The 22,134-nt window shown below is 49.4% G+C and overlaps 1 protein-coding gene and 6 non-coding genes across 7 annotated transcripts in view; 4 read left to right on the top strand and 3 right to left on the bottom strand.

Moving 5' to 3' along the window:
* The window catches only part of LOC119389679 (high-affinity choline transporter 1), a 32,119-nt gene extending 11,146 nt beyond the window's left edge, over positions 1-20,973 (bottom strand). Inside the window, exons 1-4 of the mRNA XM_049414521.1 lie at positions 20,742-20,973; positions 19,309-19,416; positions 4,655-4,810; positions 983-1,131 (exon numbers count right to left, since the gene is read on the bottom strand). Coding sequence (XP_049270478.1) covers positions 983-1,131; positions 4,655-4,810; positions 19,309-19,416; positions 20,742-20,973 — 645 coding nt within the window. The remainder of the gene's footprint in view (positions 1-982; positions 1,132-4,654; positions 4,811-19,308; positions 19,417-20,741) is intronic.
* On the top strand, positions 12,399-12,470 carry Trnae-uuc (transfer RNA glutamic acid (anticodon UUC)). Its single transcript has one exon. It is a non-coding gene; the product is annotated as a tRNA-Glu (tRNA).
* Trnaq-uug (transfer RNA glutamine (anticodon UUG)) lies at positions 12,476-12,547 on the top strand. Its single transcript has one exon. It is a non-coding gene; the product is annotated as a tRNA-Gln (tRNA).
* On the bottom strand, positions 14,455-14,526 carry Trnaq-uug (transfer RNA glutamine (anticodon UUG)). The gene has a single exon. It is a non-coding gene; the product is annotated as a tRNA-Gln (tRNA).
* Trnae-uuc (transfer RNA glutamic acid (anticodon UUC)) lies at positions 14,533-14,604 on the bottom strand. The gene has a single exon. It is a non-coding gene; the product is annotated as a tRNA-Glu (tRNA).
* Trnae-uuc (transfer RNA glutamic acid (anticodon UUC)) lies at positions 17,983-18,054 on the top strand. The gene has a single exon. It is a non-coding gene; the product is annotated as a tRNA-Glu (tRNA).
* Positions 18,060-18,131, top strand: Trnaq-uug (transfer RNA glutamine (anticodon UUG)). The gene has a single exon. It is a non-coding gene; the product is annotated as a tRNA-Gln (tRNA).
* Positions 20,974-22,134: the final 1,161 nt, after the last annotated feature.

A 22,134-nucleotide genomic window follows, 5' to 3' on the forward strand; every position in this document is an offset into this window, starting at 1 on the left:
AACACAGCATCGCGGACGTATGTACGTTTTGAAGGCTCAGAGTTCTGGTTCTAACTAGCTAACACCACGTGCGTCATACAAGTAAATCGCTGAATGTTGGTCGTGACCCTCTTCAGGTTTGTTTCGCCCGTGTCCTCCGCGGTTGCCGTAGCTATCTCGGAGGCCACGGTTTTGCCTTTGGTTGTACCCCGCGAAAGTGGACACGCACGTATCCCCATTACATACAAACGGAAGACGACCATGAAGAGACCATTTGAGGATGCGTAATAAAACACTCCAATGCACAGGAAGCGAGAGATGAATTAAGGGAGAATGCAACTGAAAAGGCGAAAATCGCCGGAGCCATTCGCCCCTGATGAACCGAGTTTTGTACCAATGATCGTAAGATGCATAGCTAAGTAAATTGATCGTGTATGTAGGTACTTTATCGCTGTGGCATACGTATATACCCGATTTTAACGCATTTAGGCTCTAGAGAACGGATGTCGGAGGGCTTGCCTCGAACTCGGTGTCGTGTGATGCTCGCTTGTACTTGCGAGTTGCAGCGCGCGGGAATAACTAAAACTTATTTTGCATTGTACTCGCAGTTCGCTTTGATCAGCTTCCTTTGTTTCTGAAGCGTGGATTGGCGGAAGAAGCTTTCCAAGTCCTTGATTTTCAGGAAACCGCGCCTCGACACTAACGAAAGAGGAGGGTTATATTGCGGCCTATGCACATTCGCTTGCGGGCGGCTCTCTTTGCACTACCCAGTTAGTGCCAGGGCTACGATGAGGGCGCTGGTGGCGGTGTTTTTCGCAGCGCCGCCTGGGCAGAGTCTGACGTCTATACAATCGACTTAGAACAACAAGAAGGTTATTGCTTTCGCCTTCCAGTCGTCTTAAGCAATTGCATTGTGACTTTTGCTCGCCGAACTAACGCTATGTATGAAACGGAGTAACGGGGTACATAACACTAACGCATTAAAGTGCAGTCGTATCCTCACCATGAATACGATCGTGATGCATATCTGGAGGACGTCGGTGTAGGCGACCGAGTATTGGCCTCCGAGAGCCGTGTAGAAGAATATGGTCGTAGCGGCAATGACGATGAAGAGCTTCGAGTCCACTTCCATCATGGATCCCGCAGCGTCACCTGGAGCACGGCCCCGAACACGGTTGTTGCATTGTCGTCGTTAAGCATTGTCGAGCCGTTTGTGAGTACTCTTGGTACAGTACAGTAGTTGGGTGAGTCTGTACAACTGTATCGTTACACACTACACGAAGGAAATTACGAGACACAAGAAGAAGAAACAACGGAACAAGCGCTGGCTCAAGGACTAAAGGTTTATTCACGCAAACCACGCATACATAGAAAAAATTTCACATGCGTACACCACAGCTGGTAAACCTAGCCCATCCATTCACCATGGCGCAAATACCACAAGAAATATGACAAAAGATACAAGTGCTTTGCACGGCAGGGAAAACTTTCTTGACTTGTGTAATCATTAAGCACCTGTATCTGTCCTCATGTTTCTTGTGGTTTTTGGGCCGCGGTGAATGGAGCGCTATAGTCGTGCTGAAGTACGCATGTACAATTTCTTTCTATATGTGTGGTTTGCGTGAATGAACCTTTAGTCGTGAGTTATTGTGTTTCGTCGTTTCTTCTTGCGCCGTGCTGTGTGTAAAGTTACTCTTGGCGACATAATAAAGAAAGCCAGTGCCAAGTTCTTAAAGCTCACCTATAGTCGTTTCCCTGTGGCCTCCACAACACAATCTCACAGTCGTGTACGTTTACTCTCGCCCTCTCGTAAGGGCAAGCATTAATAATAATTGTTGGGGTTTAACGTCCCAAAACCACGGTATGATTATGAGGGACGCCGTCGTGGAAGGCTCCGGAAATTTTGACCACCTGGAGTTCCTTAACGTGCACCTGAACCAAAGTACACGGGCCTCTATAGGACTTGTCCGCCATCAAAATGCGGCCGCCGCGGCTGGTATTCGATCCCGCGACCTTCGGGCGGGTCAGCAGTCGAGCACCATAACCTATAGACCACTGCGGCGGGTGGCTAGCATTAAAATAAATTTTTGCTCAGTGTAAGTGGCAGTTCGCATGACATGCCGAAAACATGGACGTTTCAGTTTCGTTACCTATGCTTCGAAAAGAGCATCAAGCATTGATCTCTAATATCACCGAGATAGCTGTTCCTTTACCAGTCCATTGGATTCTCAAAACTGTACGCCAGCACCATAGCTCAAAAGGATCCAGCTTTCACACTTCCGCGAGGTCTGCGATTCTCACGATGTCATCACAGCAGAAGAAATGAGGGCGTTAACGAGACGAATTTTAGTTTTGAGGCCGACCTTATTGTATTTCATAATTTTTGAAAGACCAACCGTTGCCCTCTTTCTCAATACTATATTCTTCGCCAATTTTTTTTTTTTTGTAGAGGTACCATCTGCTAGAGAAACGCATACTGTCTACGACATCTGCTTCGTCGTTATCAGAATGCTCTGTTCTCCACCTGTTGTCATTAACTTCTTTAACTTGTGGGGTTTTACGTGCCAAAGCCACGATACGATTATGAGGCACGCCGTAGTGGAGGGCTACGGAAATTTCGACCATCCAGTATTCATTAACGTGCACAAATCCAAGCACATGGGCCTCTAGCATTTCGCCTCCATCGAAATGCGACCTCCGCGGCCGGAATCGAAGCCGCGACTTTAACGTTCTCTCTTCTGAAGTGACTTTCGGTGTTGTCTAACTTCCGTTTCTTCTTTTTTCATCCTTAGGAAAAGACCAGCCTTCTCGCGGTTACTTTAACGCCATTTACCAGCGCCATAATATCTAGACCTACCACTTCTTGATCAAGAGTGACCAATTGGGCGAGTTGGTACGGATTCATTATGACAGCGGCGCGACGGAATAAGACTTGATAAGACTGAAGAGACGTACAAGCACCGACCCTGAACTGGCGTTTTATTCAAGTGCGTCTTATCTCTTACAGCCTTATCGCCTTATTGCGTCGTATCATTTATTGAAGGCCGTATCTCCTTGCCTCACTTACAAAGATTTTTAACGGAAGGGCGAAGCCAGCCCGGACCTCAGCCCTTGGTCCACAGAAGTTCTGGAGAAGGTGCGGGTACAGAGCCTGCCAGTTCCTGCGCCCCACCCGCGCACCTTGTAACTGACGCCTACGGTGCAACGCCAGAGTACCCAGAGTACCAGAGTACATGATAAAATTAGGTGTGTGCAGAGACGGACACAGGAGATCAAGATACCACAACCGCTGGTGTCTACGTTGTATCGATCTTCTCTCTTGCATTTGTGTCGGTACGCCTACATTCTTCACTTGCCTAGCTGGAGCCGATTTCGCGTGGATCCTCATGAGCCGTGCTGCGCATGCGCGAGGAATAGTGATGTCACAGAGTTGGCTCACCACTCTCCGCCACCGTGCTCTCTCCGCCACCGCGATGTCACGCGCTCTCTGCCACCGCTGCGCGCGACTCGCCGCTGCTGGTCTGCGCATTCGAGAGGAGTGATGTCGTAGCCATGGTAGACACGCTGGCGCCAGCGCGCGCGCAGCTATTCGCCTTGGCTGTGCAGTCGCCGTCTGACACTGCGCCGGAGCCGATTGATAGCGTCTCTGACTGGCGTTTGCAGGTGCGTAACGCCATGAAGAAGGAGAGCGTAAATGCTGCTCAACGGCGCAGAAGAGCCGAGAAGCTTATCTCATCGGATCCCGAAGTAGTTGCCTGGCAATCAGCGGTTCAGCGTACGAAGAATGAACAGAAGAAGGCTAATAATCCTAGACAACCTGGAAAGCTAAGAATGATCAGCTGAACCTTTCCTAACGCTACGCATATCCTGGCATAGCCGAGCTAAGCCACTGCAATGTTTTTTTATGAATCCGTACCAACTAACTTGGCTACGCCAGTATACCAGAGTATACTCCAGCTTCGGCTAATAGGGTGTTCTAGCAGTCACGGTAATACCGTACCGTTTACGCAATGGTATTAGCGTTCCACGTTAACTGTACTGTCGGCCGCAAAAGTTTGCGGGATCTGCAGCGCGTGGCGGAGCGACGGAAAACTGCATTGCTGCGTCACCTACCGGGATGCAGCGGGTGTTGAGGCTATCGGCCTCGGCGATTAGCGACGGCGCATTTAGACAACGTGCCGTTGCCGGATCTAATCGCGGAGGCTGCGGCCGATAGCCTCAACACCCGCCGCATCACGGTAGGTGACGCAGCAATGCAGTTTTCCGTCGCTCGGCCACGCGCTGCACATCCCGCAAACTTTTGCGGCCGACAGTACAACTGTACGTGTCACGATCCGAAAACGTTTCAGCTGCGCACAGGACGAAATGATTTGACTAATATAGCAATTGCAGGTTAAAATAGCGACGGCACGGTATTCTCGTACTTACCGCACGGTAAACCGACACTTGAAATCAAGAGCTTGACGAAAACTCGTCTGGTCGGGAACAATCATGGTCAAAAGTAAGAAGACGCCGACCAAAAAATTAAAAAAATAACAAATACGTTTCGGCTCCCGTACGGGGGCCTTGTTCGTACGAAACGTATTTGTTATTCTTTAAGTTTTTGGTCGGCGTCTTCTTACTTTTGACCAAAACCGACACTTGCTAAACGACTCTAATGTGACCGAGCTCTCACCCAGTGCGGCCAACATGGCGGCCGTCCAGAACATCTCGCCGCACACAGCGGGCAGGCACAGGAGGAGGCCCATCCAGCGGCCGTACTGCTCCTGGAACGGGTCCAGCATGGTCACCGCGTTCGTCGTGCGCATCTTTTGCGCGAAGAAACAGCCGCCTGCGATTGAAGGGCATGCAGGGCTTCGAAAATTAAAACTCGCTTTGAAGTGAACGACAGCGGGTACAACACGGACGAAGAGAGAACGACAACACGAGCGCTGACTATGTTTTTTTTTCTTTATTTCACCAAGGCAATTTATATAAACAAAAACAGCCTGCCCCGCATGCGCGAGACCAGAGAATCAAATCAAAACAAAGACGATGAAAGCGCCTTCTTTGTCGAGATGAAAACCTTTCTACTCGCGCGCCTAAAGCGCGCGTTCTAGGAGCGTGATTTCCCTTTTTCTTAGAAAACGTTGTTAGTCAGCCCTCGTGTTATCGTTGTCTCTTCTTCCGTGTTGTACGCGGAATTAGTACAATAACAAAGGAAAAAAAATAGAGTCCCCAGGATCGCTAACGCGCAAAAAACGGCTTAAGGCGCACGACATGGACGACTTCAGGTCGCGCACGGCGCCGCTGAGAGTTCGTAATGCCGTCAGGGACAACCTCATAGTCGAGTGCGCCGAGGCGTCGAAGTACCCTGTACGGTCCGAAGTATCGTCGAAGAAGCTTCTCACTAAGTCCTCGTCGGCGTATTGGCGTCCATACCCATACACGGTCACCGGGTTGGTATTCCATGTGGCGTCGTCGAAGGTTGTAGCGGCGGCTGTCAGTCGTCTGCTGGTTCTTGATCCGTAGGCGGGCGAGCTGTCGTGCTTCTTCGGCGCGCTGTAGGTAGGTGGTCACTTCGATGTTTTCCTCTTCGGTCACGTTTGGTAGCATGGCGTCGAGCGTCGTTGCCGGGCTCCGTCCGTAGACCAACTTGTATGGCGTCATCTGCGTCGTTTCCTGTACGGCCGTGTTGTACGCGAAGGTCACGTACGGAAGGATGGCGTCCCACGTCTTGTGTTCGACGTCGACGTACATGGCCAGCATGTCGGCGATCGTCTTATTTAGACGCTCGGTGAGGCCGTTGGTCTGTGGGTGGTACGCGGTGGTGCGGCGGTGGCTTGTGTGGCTGTATTCCAAGATCGCCTTAGTCAGGTCAGCCGTGAACGCCGTACCTCTGTCGGTGATGAGAACCTCTGGGGCGCCGTGTCGAAGGACGATGTTCTCAACGAAGAACTTGGCTACCTCAGCGGCACTGCCTTTGGGCAGGGCTTTTGTTTCGGCGTAGCGGGTGAGGTAGTCGGTTGCTACGACGATCCACTTGTTGCCGGAAGTCGACGTCGGGAACGGCCCCAGTAGGTCCATCCCGATTTGCTGGAACGGCCGGTGAGGTGGTTCGATTGGCTGCAGAAGTCCCGCGGGCCTCGTCGGTGGTGTCTTCCGTCGCTGGCAATCTCGGCAAGTCTTAACGTAGTGGGCGACGTCGGCAGCAAGGCGTGGCCAGTAGTATTTTTCCTGTATTCTGGCGAGCGTGCGGGAAACACCGAGGTGCCCAGCCGTCGGGTCGTCGTGTAGGGCCTGCAGGACCTCTGGTCGCAATGATGAGGACACGACAAGAAGGTAGTCGGTTCGAAGTGCCGAAAAGTTCTTCTTCATGAGAACGCCGTTCCGTAAGAAAAACGACGGCAGTGCTCGCTTGAATACCTTCGGAACAACGGCGGTCTTGCACTCGAGGTACTCCATAAGGCCCCCCAGTTCCGCGTCGGCTCGTTGACTTTCGGCGAAGTCGTCGGCACTTATAGTTCCGAGGAAGCAGTCGTCGTCGTCCTCCTGCGGCGGCGCGTCGACGGGGGCTCGGGACAGGCAGTCGGCGTCAGAGTGTTTTCGTCCGGACTTGTACACGACGGTAATGTCAAATTCTTGAAGACTGAGACTCCATCGTGCGAGGCGACCAGAAGGGTCCTTCAAGTTAGCTAGCCAACATAAGGCGTGATGGTCACTGACAACTTTGAAGGGCCTGCCATAGAGGTAGGGGCGAAACTTTGACGTAGCCCAGATGATGGCAAGGCATTCCTTTTCTGTTGTGGAATAGTTGGCTTCTGCATTGGATAGTGACCGGCTAGCATAACTGATAACTCTTTCAAGCCCGTCAGTCTTTTGCACAAGGACGGCACCGAGTCCTACGCTGCTTGCGTCAGTGTGTATTTCCGTATCGGCGCAATCGTTGAAATGCGCAAGTATGGGTGGCGTCTGCAGGCGTCGTTTAAGTTCTTGAAATGCTTGCACTTGCGCCGTTTCCCACCTGAATTCCACGTTAGCCTTCGTGAGAAGCGTCAGTGGTTCGGCGATCCGTGAAAAGTTTTTGACGAAGCGTCTGTAATAGGCGCATAAGCCGAGAAATCGGCGCACTGGCTTTTTGTCGGTGGGTGGCGCGAAGTCGGCGATGGCAGCTGTTTTCCGCGGGTCTGGGCGCACTCCAGACTTGCTGATCACATGACCCAGAAACAGGAGCTCGTCGTATGCGAATCGGCACTTTTCTGGCTTCAGGGTCAGTCCAGAGGTCTTGATTGCTTGAAGTACTGCCTCAAGCCGCCGGAGATGCTCGTCGAAGGACGAGGAAAACACGACGACGTCGTCCAAATACACAAGGCACGTCTGCCACTTCAATCCGGCCAGTACGGTGTCCATGACGCGCTGGAACGTCGCAGGTGCCGAGCAAAGACCGAAAGGCATGACCTTGAACTCAAAGAGGCCGTCGGGCGTTATAAAAGCGGTCTTTTCTCGATCTCTTTCGTCTACTTCGATCTGCCAATAGCCGGTCTTGAGGTCCATCGACGAAAAGTACGTCGCGTTGTGAAGTCGATCCAGGGTGTCGTCTATCCGTGGGAGGGGGTACACGTCCTTCTTCGTGATTTTATTCAGGCGCCGATAATCAACGCAGAAGCGCAGTGTCCCATCCTTCTTCTTCACTAACACCACAGGTGATGCCCACGGACTCTTTGAAGGCTGGATGATGTCGTCGCGAAGCATTTCGTCCACTTGTTTCTTTATGGCCTCACGTTCTCGCGTCGAAACTCTGTAGGGGCTCTGTCGGAGTGGTCGAGAATTTTCTTCTGTTATAATTCGTTGCTTAGCAAGGGGCGTTTGTCGGACCCGCGATGACGACGAGAAACAGTCCTTGTATTGCAGGAGCAGGGTTTTGAGCTGGTCTTGCTTGACCTTCGGAAGGCTCGGGTTGACGTCAAAATCCGGTTCGGGACCTCTATTCGTCGAAGCAGGTTCGGCAGCATCGAAGAGGGCGAAAGCATCGCTGGCGGCTACACATTCGTCGATGTAGGCAACCGTCGCACCCATGTTGAGGTGCCTATATTCGTGGCTGAAGTTTGTCAGCAGTACCTTTGCTTTACCGTCATGCAGCTCGGCGATACCTCTTGCGACGCAAATTTGACGGTTCAGGAGTAGTTGCTGATCACCGTCGATTACGCCTTCAAGGTTCGCAGGTTTTTCGGTGCCGACGGAAATAATGACGCTGGAGCGCGGCGGAACGGTCACCTGCTGTTCTATCACTTTCAGTGCATGGTTCCCTGGCGTCGCGTGGGGTGGGAGCGCTTTGTCTGAGCTTAGTGTTATCGACTCAGACCTCAGGTCGATAACGGCGCCGTAGTCACTTAGGAAGTCCATTCCGAGTATCACATCCCTGGAGCAGTTTCGTAGGATTACGAAGCTCGCAGGATAAGTCCGGTTATTGATGGTGACTCTCGCCGTGCAGATACCAATCGGCGTTATCAGGTGGCCTCCAGCTGTCCGGATTTCGGGTCCACTCCAAGCGGTCTTTACTTTCTTCAGCTTGGTGGCGAATGGCCCACTGACGACGGAATAGTCGGCTCCGGTGTCGACGAGAGCTGTGACGCTGTGGCCGTCGATAAGAACATTGAGGTCGCTAGTCCGTCGTCTTGCGTTGCGGTTAGGTCGTGGCGTCGGATCACGGCTTCGTCGATTGGTCCCGCTGTTTCGACGTTGCGTCGTCAGGTTTTCTTCGGGCCGCGAAATTTCGTCGTGAGGGCTCCGTCCGGTTTGCGTCGTGTTCTGAAGGTCTCGTCGCGTTGTCGTCGTCGGCGGCCGCGGAGGATCTTCGGCATTTCGTCGTACAGCAACCGCACCTCCATCGGTTGCTGCCCTTAGTTTCCCGGATACGGGCTGGGCGACCGGCCCCGGTTTGGGCCAGTGTACTGCCGGCGGTGCGGGGACATGTAGCGGCCGGGCGACGGCGATCGGGAAGGTCGTCGTTCTTGCCACTGTGTTCCGGTGAGGTAGTCGTCAATGTCGCGAGGCCGTTCGCCTGGCTGCGGGCGCGGCGCGTTGATGGCGAATCCGCGTAGCCCCATCTGTCGGTATTGGCAGCGGCGGTACGTGTGGCCGGCCTCTCCGCAGTGTTAGCAGAGCGGGCGGTTGTCAGGGGCACGCCAAACGTCGGTCTTTTGGGGGGCGCATCCTTGTCCTGTCGGCGGGCGGTATGGCGTCGTTGGGGGTGGCGGCGGTGCCTGGCGGCGGAACTGCTGCGGCGGCGCGGCGTCTTGACGCGGGCGAGGAGGGGGGGCGTTGCGTCGGGCTGCAGCAGCATAGTTCATTGCTTGCAGCTGCGGCTGCGCTGCATAGGGGGTGCTTAGCGACTGCTGGATTTCCTCGCGGACCATGTCGGTGATCGAATCGACTTGAGGCTGCGCTGAAGGCAACAGCTTGCGCAGCTCCTCCCGCACTATCGCTCTGATGGTTTCCCGTAGGTCGTCGGTGCCTAGCGAGTGCGCTTCGGTGTAGCCTGTCGACAGGGTTGAGCGGTTGTACTGCATCGTCCTAATCTCGAGGGATTTTTCGATTGTTGTAGCCTCCTTTAGGAATTCGGTGACAGTTTTCGGTGGGTTCCGCACCAATCCTGCAAAGAGGTCTTGTTTCACTCCCCGCATAAGGAAGCGGACCTTTTTTTCCTCAGGCATGGCAGCATCGGCCAGGCGGAAAAGTCGCGTCATCTCTTCCGTGTAGATAGTTACCGTCTCATTCGGTAGCTGTGCTCTTGTCTCCAGCAGAGCAGCGGCCTTTTCCTTGCGGACGATGCTCGCGAAGGTATTGAGGAACGTCGTCCGAAAGAGGTCCCAGGATTGAAGGCTCGATTCATGGTTTTCGAACCACGTCTTCGCGGCGTCTTCTAAGTAGAAGTAGACGTGGCGCAGCTTCTCTTCAATGTCCCAGTGGTTGAAGGCGGCGACTCGCTCGTACGTCTCCAGCCAGCTCTCCGGGTCTTCAAACGACGATCCACGGAAAGTTGGTGGCTCCCTTGGCTGTTGCATCACTACCGTTGTAGGTGGCAGGGGGTCTGTCATCGTCTCGGCGGTCGATGTGACGGTCTTCGGCTGCCTGGCGTTTTCGGGAAGGAGCCCGTACTCTGGTTGTAGTCCCTTTTGCCGGCGGCTGGTTCGAGGATCCGGGTTGTCCTTAGAGTCGTCTTCTTCGCGGCTTGGGCTTGGGTCAGCGCTCCGCAGTGGCGTCCGGATCATGAAGCAGCACCTCCACCAGATGTCACGTGGTCGTGACGTCGACGAAGACAGCAGTCAGCACGTCCGAGATGAAACTGTTTATTTGGCCGAACTTGTGGCCGGGAAAATGAAAGTCAAACTACAGCAATACACTGATAGCGTCGAACAGAGCGTCGACCGTCGATCAACTCACAAGCGGTCACGCGCGTCGGCTTTTATACAGGCGCTATCGAACTTTCCAGCAATATCGCTGGTGGCGGCGTAATCTCTAGACAAAGCTGGAACATTCGCGTGCGGGGTGCAATCTTAACAAACCGATCTACTACAATCGCGACGCTTCTAGAACACTACTTCGCGGACAGCGTCGAGCGTTGATAACCGTCCCTGCCGGTCAAACCCGAATACATCAAAACAAGACAAGAAGTGGGCGTGGCAATATATATCTGTGCATTTAAACACAGGAGTATTAATCAGCGCCGCTCGTAGCCATGACGGCGAGTGTGGAGCATTCTTTTTCTTCCAGCTGGCGTCACGTAGTACGTGATCTTTTTACGAGCTACGTGAGAGGTGCATGACTCTCATGAAAGCTACGTGAGAGATGCATCTGAGAGACTTTTTTCTCGTATTTTCACCGCAGTGGCTCGATAAGATGTCCTAAATATTGTCCATGTTATGTCGCTGTCTCCCTAAAAACGCGATGTCATTCAGTTTTACCATTAAAGAAATTACGCAGGCCCAAGCAGATGTTATCGAAATCTATGACGTCACATGGGTGGTGCGGCAGCTCCAAGGTGACCATACCTGCATTTTTTGTGCGCTTTTTCTCGCTTACCAATCGCCTCATCTCGGCAAGGGTGGCGCCTAAGGCGTTGTGAAAGGGCAATTTTCTAATACGAAAAAAAAAAAATCGTTTTTCCCTACAGCATCCCATTAAGCAAAAAAAAAAATTGAATAGAGTTAGGAATGCCATGTAATGCGTAGGGCAGGAAAGCGGTGTTCTATTAGGGCGACACAATGAACGCGAACTAGGGGATGGGAATACATTGTAGAGGTGCGATGGATTTAGAAATTTCGGGAGGCACAGAGTAGAATAAGCTCGCTATTGGCGTAGCCGGAGGGTCAGACACCCCCCGAAATTTTTCAACTTTGCATCTGTATATACACGCACACATACAAACGCACACACGAACATGCATAAAAAGTGTTTAAACACCCCCCCCCCCCCCCTCCCGCCTTTCCGAACAAAATTTCTGGCTAAACCCAGGCATCTCGCTCTAGACCGGTGTAATTGTAGATCTCTGGAGCAGGCCTCCGTCCTGCAACAAACATAAAACAGGCTGATGCTGATAGTACACTGTATGATATTGCTGCTGATGCTGATAATGACGTGTTCACGGAAAAAAGAAAACAGCTTCGAAGTTTTTGAAATCTTATTTCTGTACTGCGATATACCGCGGCACTGCCAGTGTTCGGGATATGTCGCTCCGCCAACGCTAAAGGGACACTAAAGAGAAAACGATTTTTCTCGTATGAGTAAATTACTCTTTCACAATACCAAAATCACCACGCTTGCCGCGAGAGGACGCTATCGTGAAGCGAGAAAACGCTCAAAAAGAAAATGCGGGTGGCGACGCCACCTTGAAATTCCCGCAACAATCACCGTGACGCCATAGATTTTGACGGCGCCCACTAGGGCCTACGTAGTTCCTGATCGGTAGAAGATGAAGTAGACTGTCCTCTGAGGGGACCAGAGACTTCACATGCCAAGTTTAAAGAAATTTCGTGGAGCCAATGTCTCCAAAATGCGAAAAAAGTACACTTCGAAATCCGTGACGTCACGCTCTGAGATTTCGGCGGGAAATTTAAAAGTAAATCTTATGACATTAATTTTCTCGTCTTTTACTAAACTTATGGTGGTGAAATTAACGACATTAAGAGTTCTCAGAGTAGTTATCAATCTAAACCGATTCATTGTTTCACTTTAGTGTCCCCTCAAAGATTAATGGGCGTGGTCGAAAAATAGCTATGTTCAAGTTGGCTGATGCACCTGACGAAGCCGTCAGGTGCATCAGCCTTGACACCTGACACATGATGCACCTGACAAAGCGAACGGAGTCCGTTCCTATAATTTGTTTTATTCACGCTACAACAGCTTCAGCAAATAGATGTTTAGCTTCGCCTGCTCGTCGTTCCGGCGTGGTCTAGTGGCTAGGATATCTGGCTTTCACCCAGAAGGCCCCGGTTCGATTCCCGGCGTCGGAAGATGCGGTCTCATGGTGTAATGGTTAGCACTCTGGACTTTGAATCCAGCGATCCGAGTTCAAATCTCGGTGAGACCTGTTTTTTTTTTTTTAATTTTTAAAGTCTCGGTTTATCGACAACTCCGAATTATCTTCTTTGATAAAAGTTAAACGTATGGAGATACGTCATTTTATTGCGTTTATTTTTATTTCCTCTTCAATGACAATCACTTCTGACATCATCGAGCCTTCACCTAACACCGGAAGTGGTATAGAAGATTACAAAAAAAAAAAAAAATAGTTCATTTTCAGCTCGATTATTGAACGGGAAAATTGAAAGGCTTTCGGTTCGATAATCTTGCTCGAAGTGGATAAATATGCAGCACAAAGTATGTCAGTAACCGGCTGGAATTGGGCCATACTCCAATAGTATGTATGAAAACGGTAACATACGTGATGGGAAAAAAAAACTGCGCTTCGCCGCTTGACTGGTCCCGTCATTACCCCGAAAGCTAAACTAAAAAAAAAGGAAGAAGAAAAAAAAAAGGAGTACAGGCAGCGGGAAGCGATAATACCATACGTGATTACACCATAACTTTTCACAGCGAGAAGTTATGAAATGACGTCTTGAAAGACAACAGGACAATTAACACAACTAAATGATACGAAAACGACCCATATAATTATAAGCAACAAGGCATATTTTAATGAATAGTACAGTTTTATACAGAACAGGTCTTAAAGGAGTACTGACACGATTTTGAAGTGCAGCAAAACGGACGTTTTTGGTTTCCTTGGCATGTTGTGTTAACGTTCTCCCCACACCGCATCCGGGAAACACGTATAAATATTTAAGTTTGATTTTAAAGTTTTCATCTCCCAGCATCTGCAAGGCAGCTTCACCGCATGGAGAGCCCTATGACGTTTCAAGTCAGCTCACTTGGTTTGCGAAGTCAGGGTTCTGCATGCAGCCTAAATCACAGAAATCGCTGTCGGAGGCACTAGACGACAGTTCACTCATAATGAACCACGTTGGACTGACAGCAAAGGACAGCAGGTGCATATTTCGTGGGGGTTGCAGTCTGCCCGTGACGTCACGGGCAGACTTGACACGTCACTATGAAGCCGCCCTCTCGAAACCGAAACTGCTGGTTGAAAGAAGCGGTATTAAAAATATATGCAATGCATCCCCAGGCACCACGACACTCTTTTTAGGGTTCTCGACACCCGTGCTTTCATTTAGAGCAACAACCCGAAAATTTTTAAAATTCATGTCAGTACTCCTTTAATACAGTTCATACAGACTTCTTCAACTGTCAATTTCCACTTAGTGTACATTTGGAAGACAGAAACGAAGTGTTTGAGGTCAGTAATTTGTACCGGCGACACGGCACGTAGCTACTCTCTAGGTCTCGAGTGAGGCGACTGGTAGGATTAGGTTGGATTAGGCAGGATTAGGTTGGATTAGAGCTCCGCCTCTACATATTTCTGATGTAAAACGGTCCCTCTCAAATGCACATACATTTTATCAAAATGGGCCCAGTGGTTGTCTTCTAAAAGCATTTATTTATTTATTTATTTATTTATTTATTTATTTATTTATTTATTTATTTATTTATTTATTTATTTATTTATTTATTTATTTATTTATTATTTATTTATTATTTATTTATTTATACTGTCAAACCTCTGACGAGGCTTCTTACAGGGAGGGTAAAAAGAAATACACACGAACCAAATAAACAGGTACATCAAGTGGTTTAGCGTAATCATTTAAATACATGTCTAACGATTTTTCAAATAGTCAAACATCACTTGCATTCACAACAAAGCTTGGTAACGCATTCCAACGTTCAATCACGGCTGGGCAAAAAGAATAACGAAACACATCACTGCGAGCAAAGTATGGTCGTAAAACATAATTCTGATATGTACGCTTAACTTGTATTAAACAGGATAATTCGGAGTCGTCAGTAAACCTAGCTATAAAAAAAATTCATAAAAAAAGGTCTCACCGAGATTTGAACTCGGATCGCTGGATTCAAAGTCCAGAGTGCTAACCATTACACCATGAGACCGAACGCTTCCGACGCCGGGAATCGAACCCGGGCCTTCTGGGTGAAAGCCAGATATCCTAGCCACTAGACCACGCCGGAACGACGAGCAGGCGAGCGCATATCTCCTACGCGCGCTCTCGACGGTATTTACGCTCTTACATGTACGTACGTACGCCTGACGTCACACTAGATATATATAGCCGAGTGCACGCACTAGATATGTCTTTTCCAGCTGTTGGTTCTGCGTCAGTAGTGGGAAAGAAGGAAAGGCATATCGCTGCTGCTGCTCCAGCTGTGGGAAGGTTTCACGCGACGCCGGCTCGATTTCTCGTTGACAGTCGAGAGGCAAGAGAAAACGTGAATGGATGAACAAGTGTAATGAATTGATTTATTGTGTACGTACTCATTGACAAATAAATAAATAAATAAATAAATAAATAAATAAATAAATAAATAAATAAATAAATATTGGATGAAAGAAGAGGAATCGAGAGAAACTAACAGAAAAAGAAGCAAGAAATGGATACCGAAAAAAAATCAAATAAAAAAATAAAAAAGGAGAAGGAGGGAACAGCAGAGAAGCTGAACGCAGCGTTGTTTTTTTTTTCTTTTTTCTTCCCCTTAGTGCTCGAAGGATTGGCACCGGAAACCTTGACAGCGCTATACAGAAGCGCCTTGCTTACAACTTTATTCATACAACTGCATTATTGCGACTCTGCGCGGCGTTCAAGGAGATGAAAAAGTTCAATTTCCTGCTGGGTTTCACTTCAACTTAGGGTGCTATTCTGGACACTGTCAAATTCCACCGTATTGTCAAATTTCGTAATGGCGGCATTTTAAAAGCCCATCAGAGATGCCATATAGCAGCCATCTGGACCAATCAGGATTGACTAATAGCGGAATTTGACAATGTCCAGAATAGCACCGCTGAATTATAGCGATATAGCCGAATTGTCGAACCGGAAATATTTCCAGCTACAAAGACTTCCGGTTAGATAATCAAGCTATAGTGTTATATGATTCAGCTCAAAGTGGATAAAGATCTCCGTTTTTTTTTTTTAATTCTTCATCGTCATTGGCTGCGACTTAGAAAAACGGTCGTCATATCACCATTACCGTTTGTATCAACTGTTCGGCACGACGCATGATAAGATTGGTGACACAAATGTAGCGTTACACAATACGTGCGCCGATAAGACAAGCTAGAACAAATAGAAAATGTACTGGACGGTTTATCATACCCGTTTATGATGATGATAGTTTTCTGAATCAACTAACAAAGAACAATTTACTAAACAGTTTGGCTGTTAAAATGGGATGGATTGTCATAACATATAGAACCCCGACAGTAGCCACCGAAACTGTAGACGATTTTACGTAAGGCATACGGGCACCGCCAACTTGGGCTGTTAAACTAATGTTTTATTAACTTTCGTATATCGCGACGTGAATTGATAAGATCGTGAAACGTCGACTGTACCAATCCAACCGATTTCATGCGCATGCGTCTACCGAAGCGTAAATGGCAAGGTTAACAGCCCAATGTGGCGGCACCGAAACCCACCCGCGAAACAGTCTACATAGCTAGTGCTCGAATCAACCATTTCAGCATGCGAATTATGATGGACCGTTGGTAAATACTGGAAATATTTCTAGCGAGCCACGGCAAATGCAAAGTTAAGTAAATATCGATTTATTGTGCTTCATCAGGACTGGCTGCTGGACTAGTTGGTCACGCGTAATATTTGTGTGTTCATTTATGCGCAGAATTAAACAAGCGCGTCTCCCTGCCTGCCTTATTATTCTTTTGCGTTCGTTTGCGCTAAATCAACATACTTTGCTTTATTGTGCAGTCACTCACATCGCGTTTCTCCATAATACAATGAATGACAATTCTATCGCCTCTTCTGCTGCACTCGTTGTGTAGAAAGTGATATCACAGCCAGTAGCGTAGCCAGAAATCTTTTCCTTGGGGGGGGGGGGGGGGGGGGTTGATTTAATTACACCATGTATGTTTGTGCGTTTGTATGTGTACACGTGTATATATACACATGCAAAATTGAAAATTTTCGGAGGGTGATCTGAACCCCACCCCCCACCCCCCCCCCCCCACCCCCCACCCCCCCCACCCCTCCCTCCCGGCTACGCCGCTGGTAGCAGCGTAGCAGACGACTGAGCGGACCGGTGCGAGCGACAAAACACCGCAATGTGCTGCCCCCACGTGATCGCATTCTTGGTCATGACGTCACGATACAGTATGCCCCCGCAAGCGAAACTGAAACTGGTTGTGGAACAGCTTTCAACGTTTTCCGCACCCTCTAAGGTTTCCCTGTATTTTTTATTTTATTTTATACTAAGGTTTTGAGGTCCCGGACTTTCATTTAACGTTCACGGTGGATAGTCGAAAAGACGCGTCAGTATTTCTTTAAGGTCCCCATGAATAAAACTGATCGCTTTTTTCAACCGAAGCTTGTAATGCCTTACAAGTGTCGGTGGCGTTGCAGGCTTCGTAGGCGTGACGGAGAAAAAAAATAAATAAATAAAAAACGGCACCTACGAGCGCAAAGGAACGCGGACCTCGAGCGTGCGCCGGTCACGTGCGTGTTCGTATAATAATAATTTACGTTTTCTCGATCGTGAGCTTGTCGGCGATCAGCCGTTTCTGACACGCCACTCTTGTCTTTTGTCGAGGTCACTTGTCATTGCACGTTGTCACGTATAATTCTTGTCTGGATATGAACGCATGGCCGTTTTGGTTGCCTGTATAGCAACTGAAGTATCCATCTGAATGCAGTGCAAACTGAGGTATTGCGCTGCTAAGCCCGTGGATGAAGGTACAGTTCCTGGCATGGAGGAAGGTAACAGTTAGGAGGGAGCATTCCAAAGTGGAAAGAAAGAAAGAATGAATGAAAGAAAGAGAGAAAGAAAGAGACAAAGAAAGAAAGAAAGAATGAAATAAAGAAAGAAAGAAAGAAAGAAATAAGAAAGAAAGAAAGAAAGAAAGAAAGAAAGAAAGAAAGAAAGAAAGAAAGAAAGAAAGAAAGAAAGAAAGAAAGAACGTAGCACGTCAGGCGCGCACACGCCAAGGTTCACTTGCCCCCACTTTCCCGATAGGGCAAGGGTTTCCTGAATATATATATATATATATATATATATATATATATATATATATATATATATATATATATATATATATATATATATATATATATATATATAGATAGATACACCTATAGGTATACCTTAGCACGTATGTACTGGCAGCGCGCCAGGCTCGTGTCGATGTGCTGCATTATGCAAACGCCACGGCAGTGACGCGTGTCGTCGCAACAGCTCGTGCAGTCGCAACAGCTGGCAAAAGACTCGCACGAATGCTAGCAGGCATACGGGCTCAGATTACGTAAAAGAAGCCGGTACGCGTGACCCCAGCGATGAGCGTGAGGTACATTACTGCTCGCTTGCATTAGGCGCACGCATTCCGGCGTGGTCTAGTGGCTAGGATATCTGGCTTTCACCCAGAAGGCCCGGGTTCGATTCCCGGCGTCGGAAGATGCGGTCTCATGGTGTAATGGTTAGCACTCTGGACTTTGAATCCAGCGATCCGAGTTCAAATCTCGGTGAGACCTCGCTTTTTTTTTTTCTTCGCAGTATGACGGCAGACTTAAGGGAGACGAACTTGATCCATATAGTTGACTCGCACTTCTGGATTACTAAGCATGTCAGCGCTCGCTTTGTGATCTTTTCTTTGTTCTTGATTAGAAAAACTGCGCTACAGTTACAGGGACAAAAGATGTTAGGGAGGAGACGCGTTACGAAGTAGACCCGACAACGTCTACTTCGACAAGTAACGATAAGACAGATAACGTGTGTCCTCCTTAACTTCATTTGTCCCTGTAACTGCAGCGCAGCTTATTGATCATGCAAAACCAACTAGACCAGTACCTCCACTTTGCTTCTTTGTTCTGTCTTTTCAGCGCTGTCGCCTGTCGAATGAACTACCGCCAACTCGACCACGTTTCGCTTCAGTTGTCGTGAGGGTGTGCTTCATTGCAAGACACAATGACGTCGTATTTGTAATGACGACAATTTGAGCCAATGAGAAAGGCCGTAGAGGCGCTCTGGGCCAATCAGATCCGACAAGATGGCGGATTCTACAACATGGCCCAATTCGACACTCTCCCGTTCACTACTCCTGGTGTAATACGTAGTTATGGACGTAGCGATTCTTTACCGTCGATTATATTCCGCTCTTATCACATGTAATCTTCACGGCCGGTCAATGCTGTTGACAGCGCAAGCAAGCGTCACTTTGACCACTGTCGATGCCCGAAAATAAACGAATGTTGGAATAGAATTACATACCGTGTCGTTTCAGTTCTACGCGAGGTCGCGAATTTCGACAGCGTTCAGCTCAATACCTGCAGTGTGCGAAGTTATTAACGATTACGTGGTCGTGTAAGGTTATGTAGAATAGATTCAAGCTGCGGTCGCTCTTCTATCGCCATAGGCGTGCGCACAGGGGGGGGGGGCGCCCCCCCCTAATCACCTGAGAGGAGGGGCGCAAAATCTGCCCCGTACCTTGACCCTTCTAGTTAACTAAGAGGGGGGGGGGGGCGCAAAATCTGCCCCATACATTGACTTAGTAGGGAAGGGGGGCGCTGCGACGAACCTTTGCCCCCCCTAATGGGGAACTCTGCGCACGCCTATGTCTATCGCACAGAAATTTACCCACACATGCACAACAGAATAATAATAATAATGTGATCCAAGTTTCATAAGCTCAGTGCCGTGGTGTCCACTCACCAAGAACGAGGCTGATGGCGTAACCGATTGGAACGTGGCAGTAGAGTACGCCGTGCGTGTAGACAGCCTCGGCAGTTCCATTGAGGTAGCCGCCCCCGACCCAGGTGGCTGTACATTAGTTATGGTGGGGAAGAAAAGAAAAAAAAAATGTTTAAGTACCCCAGCCAATTGAAAGCAGCGTCACTACACGTTTATAGTCCAATACAACTAAACAAGTCCGGAGAGGCCCCGCCCAGACGACCGAAGCGCAGCAGGCAATCGCCTCCGCGACTAATGAATTAGTCCCGCTCATGCAACCGGGAATGTTTTGCGAAGGCGGGGCCACCGGCCGTCCGGCTCATGACGTCAGTCTGGGGTGCGCACTCATCGGTGTAGGCATTGTGTGCATCCGCCTTTGAGGAGGAAATGCTGCATAGCTGGAATAAATTCATCTTTGGCAATAATTGTGCGAAAACACAGGGACAAGAAATAGGATCACAAGGACGAGCGCTTTTGTTGAAGCGCTCGTCCTTGCGTTCCTCTTCCTTGTCTCTGTGTTTTCGCGCAAATATTGCCAGGTAGTTGACTATCTGGCAATATTTGTCGCTGGCTTCAGGTCGGAAACTTGAACGTCCTGGTAAATTTCCTCAGGAATTTTGACACGGCTGCTCAGCCAAACGTGATGTTTTAGGTAGTTACGACGAACCTTTAACTTTTAATGTGCACAGAATTTTCATTAGCCGAATACTTACGGTTCTAGCGGAAACCAGGTGAACGCAGGCGCGCCGCAGTTCTGTGGGCAGAGCTTACACGTTTTCTTATAGTCGGATATATTGTACAAGCTCAGCCCGAAAAACCGCGGCGCGCTTGTTCATCTGCCTCGAGAGTCATGCAAGCTGGTTTCCTTTTGAACCGCTAGTACTTTTTCTTTGCTAATGTAAATGCCACGCATATCGAAAACTAAAGGTTCGTCGTTCCTGCCTAAAATATGACCTTTCGCTATAAGCAGTGATGTTAGAATCTGTGATGAAATTTGCCGGAACGTTCAAGTTTTTTTACTTAAAACAAGCGACACGAACATGCGCCTTTATGGAAACCTCAACTATCTGAAACACGCGAAAAGTGCTTGACGTCACGGAAATGAGCAAATGTGATTCGATGGAACGTCTATGCAAGTTCTCTCTGAGTGGGACAGCTATGGATGTAGGTGGAGCCTGTATTTATTCTTAAGTTGTGAGCGAGTATAGTAGGAGGGCGCATGCACGTCTTTCTTGTTCTCTGAGCGCTTCATTTTCTTCGTACCCCAGCGGTCGATGTTGGCGCTACTGAGCCGTCAAAAGAGAGGATGGTCAGTGCAGACTGCCATGACCTATTTCACGCTCCCCTTAACGTTATTTGACGCTTATGCTGTAACTCTGCCTCAAACTAGTAAGTGCACATGCTGCAGGCCTCACCTGTCATGGTGCTGATGCCGAGTCCGAGCGACATGCTCCTGTCGGCCAAGAAGAGTCTGTGGAGGAAGCGCTTCGGCGGCTGCGGCCTCCTGCGTCGCATGTCCTCGCGCATCGCCGACATGGGGCCCTCCTCCTTGATAACGTGCAGCTTGCGGCCCGACCACACGCCCACGCACACTACGACGATGAAGTAAACCAGCACGGCCAACACTGCGGGGATGTGCACCGCCATGGGACTTCTTCTTCATCTCAGCGCGTGATCGAACCAGCGCGAGACGCAAAAAAAAAGGAGCCGCAACTCAAGCCAAAAATAGCCAAACGTAGCCATGTCATTTTGTTTTAACGTCAGATTTGTAGCCAAGTAGAACGGAAGCGGTCTTATGAACTGACAGACAGACAGACAGAGGAACTTTATTGTGTCCTGGGACGAGGGTTCCTAAAAAGCCGCGGAGGGCATCGCCCGCGAAGGGGTCGGGAGCCAAAGGTTCCCGATCGCTTCACAGGCTCCCTGGACCGCCCGGAGTTGATTCGCAAGATCCGGACTTGCGATGCATTTTAAGAATTCTGTCTTGTTGATGTGATGCTTTCTTGTGCAAACGCGCAAGCGGGGGCACCGCCACATTAAATGAGAAAAAGTTGCTAGCTGATCGCAAGCTGAGCACTTTGGCGAAATGTCTGTATACACGGCCAGAGTGGCCGGCGACGGGAACGATCTAGTCTGGAGGAGTCTGAGGGCGATCTCCTGGTTCCGAGTTAGCTCTCTGTGCGGATCTGGAAAGGATTTCCTGCCTAGCCTATAGTGTGAAGTGACCTCGTGAAAGGTGGTCAACGGGTCTCCGTCGGCGCCATCGCCACCCCCCTCCCCCGCAGCCTGCGGGGGGCTCGTTTGCCCCGGGGCGGAGAATGAGTCCTCGCGCCCGAGCGTGAGCCACTTCGTTGGGGTTGGCGATGCCGTCGACGGAGGCGCCCATGTGGGCGGGAAACCACGTCAACTCATGAGGGAATATTGTAGATTTAGTTAAAATGCTGTGAGCAGCCAAGGAGATTTGATTGGCGTCAAACGACCTGACGGCCGTCATCGAATCGGAAAAGATGGGGCATGGATCTTTAGTGGTTAGCGCCAGAGAGATGGCGACCTGTTCGGCCACTCCGATGGACCTGGTCCTTACCGAGGCGGCACTCACAGTGCGGCCGCTCATGTCTCCACGGCGGCCACGAAGCTATTCGGTCCCGAGCGAGATGCATCGACGAAGAGAGCGTTTTCTCTTCTGCTGTTTAACTGAGAGAGGAAGGCTTTAGCCCGCGCTCTCCTTCTACCGTGATTGTAAACCGGATGCATATTTCGGGGAAGTGGGTGAACCATGATCGCCGACCTTACGGTGTCTGGAAGTGG

This window comes from Rhipicephalus sanguineus, chromosome 4 (genome assembly GCF_013339695.2).
Source record: "Rhipicephalus sanguineus isolate Rsan-2018 chromosome 4, BIME_Rsan_1.4, whole genome shotgun sequence".
Classification (NCBI taxonomy): domain Eukaryota; kingdom Metazoa; phylum Arthropoda; class Arachnida; order Ixodida; family Ixodidae; genus Rhipicephalus; species Rhipicephalus sanguineus.